This window comes from Pteropus medius, unplaced genomic scaffold, assembly GCF_902729225.1.
Source record: "Pteropus medius unplaced genomic scaffold, Ma_sr-lr_union100, whole genome shotgun sequence".
In the NCBI taxonomy this organism is placed as follows: domain Eukaryota; kingdom Metazoa; phylum Chordata; class Mammalia; order Chiroptera; family Pteropodidae; genus Pteropus; species Pteropus medius.
In genome coordinates, this window is record NW_024342644.1 from 6649330 (window position 1) to 6651674 (window position 2345).

At 36.9% G+C, this 2345-nt stretch overlaps 1 protein-coding gene across 1 annotated transcript in view; it reads right to left on the reverse strand.

The window, feature by feature from the left end:
- Positions 1–508: 508 nt before the first annotated feature.
- The window catches only part of NAA30 (N-alpha-acetyltransferase 30, NatC catalytic subunit), a 31003-nt gene continuing 29166 nt past the window's right edge, over positions 509–2345 (reverse strand). The window contains exon 5 of the mRNA XM_039866515.1: positions 509–631. Within this exon, the coding sequence (XP_039722449.1) occupies positions 524–631 (108 nt within the window). The 3' untranslated portion in view covers positions 509–523. The remainder of the gene's footprint in view (positions 632–2345) is intronic.

Below are 2345 nucleotides of genomic sequence, written 5' to 3' on the forward strand. Positions count from 1 at the left end.
GGTAGCCTTATTCCTCAGAAATTGCTGCTATTAGTCAGATAAGGGAAGCGCCAAGAAGGCTTCTTTTTGCATCTGTTGATTCTCAAATGTCTTGAGTTTAAGATAATATTTATACCAACTCTGGGGTTCTGAATGGGTTCCTATATTAGCAATTGGGAAATGCCGATGAGGTATATAGGAATTCTTGGTACTATTTTTTGCAAAATTTCTGTAAAATTGAAATTATTTCAAAATAAAAAGTTTTTAAAGGATGTATGCCCCATCTTCAAAATGGGAAGCTTAATTAAAAAAATAATAATACCGACCCATTTCTTTTCTTAAAGAAGTGGCAACTATAAAGGGTGAATTAAATGTAAAAGAAAAGCTTTAATTTCCATAAATAAGTGAAGAGTAAGCTTCTATCCTTGAGCAGGAGAGCCCTGCAAGGAACATTAGTAAGTTGATCCAGATGGAACAAGGTAGTGTCCAGGATCCTCAGAACTCTTCAGGAAGAAATGCAGCCTTCCCTGTCAGACAGCAGATCTCAGGCTGGGTGTAAGATAACCACTTCGCTGCTGACAGCCTTCTGAATTATGACCCAGTGCAAAGATGATCTCATGTCCATTGCGATTTTCTTGTCCAAATTCTTACCCTACAAATTAACATAATGTTCAGATCTTCACACTAAAATAACAGGTTCTCATTTTTCTATTTTGCAAAATGAAAGTTGTCATACTTTCCACTACTACTAGTAATACAAGCAACTCCCACGTACTAAATACTCTGTGTCAGGGCATCTCCTAAATATGTTATATGCATTGTTTTATTTAATCATCTCCATTCCCCTGTGAAAGACAGACCATTATTATTCTCTTCATTTTACAGATAAGGAAACCAGATGTTCTGAGAGGTTTAACTCTAGGATCACAAAGCTGATAAGCGGCTGCATTTGGCTTTGAACTCAGCATTAATTAATCACTATAGAAGATACTGTGCTATACCTCCACATTCTGTGGTTCTCTCTAGACTCCAGCTAATAGTAATAACTTAAGATCAAAGTTCTGCAACAAGTCTATGGCCATGTCACTCTGAACATGCCCGATCTCAGCTGGACTCTGGGTAGCTGGGCAGGGCACAGCCTGTTAGTACTGACTCCTCAGGAAGACCAGGTACCACAAAAAAAAAGCAACAAAATATACTATCTCAGTTAAAAAATCCTGAGGTGCCCAAAGGAAAACAATTTAAGGTAACCATCTTAATACGAACCCAAGAAAGAAGGCCACATTATACTGTTTAAGGCCTTTGGTTGTCTCATTGCTGTGGCAGACTGAGAAGTGTTTAGCTATCTTTAGTTGCTTTGGTTTAAGGGCAGGAGGCAGAGGTTGTTCACAAAAGACACTGAAAAAATACTCATCTCCAATTTTAATTAATTTTCCTTTATATTCTTAATCAGAGACTCTTGACTCAATCATCATTCTTTCTTCCTCAGTTAAATTTTAAATATGTCGAATAGAGATTCCTGAAGAGTATCTACTAAAATAAAGTGGGAGCATCCAAGAGCCAGGATCAGATGAGAAGAAAATCATGATCCCCACCTTCTAGCTCAGTCCTCGGAGCTCTCAAACTTCTTTTCTGTTTCAATATACAATATTTAAAATGTGACACATCCCTAGGCACATTTCCTGGAGGTTCAACTGGAACCCTACTCATTTCTCTTTCATGCAAGGATATCAGAATCAAGTGAGCTCAAGTGACAGAGGGATGACACTGACTTTAATTTATGAAAAAGAATACCGTTTGCAAACTTTTCTGTGTCAACTATTATCAGTAATGTCACAAGTAGCTATGGATATGATATATATTATTTATACATATTTTAGGTTAAATTTAATTGTTTCTTCCTTTTAGGGCTTTTGCATTTTCCTCTCTTCTTTTGCAATTATTTGGTTTTACCTAGACCCCTACCATAGCACATGCGAAAGAAGGATGGGCAAAGCAGAGAAGCAGAGAAGTCTGCTGGAAATTGCTCCGGCCTGAGAATTCATACTTATCAAGTCTGGACCCGTCTCTCATCAGCCAGTAGACTAGGATGGTGAAGACTGGGGTGTGGAGAGCAGGCCTCCGGAATACTTCTCTGTGTCTCTTAAATAGTTTTACTGAGGTATAGTTGACAAATAATAAAAATCATATATATTTAAGGTGTACAACTTGATGTTTTCCTATATATATGTATATATAGTGAAATGATCACTGCAATCAAGTCAATTAACATATCCATCTCTTCATATAGTTTCTATCTCCTTTCTTTTTAAAATGTTAACTATAGTTCCGTTGCCACATATTAGATCTCCAGAAATTATTCATCT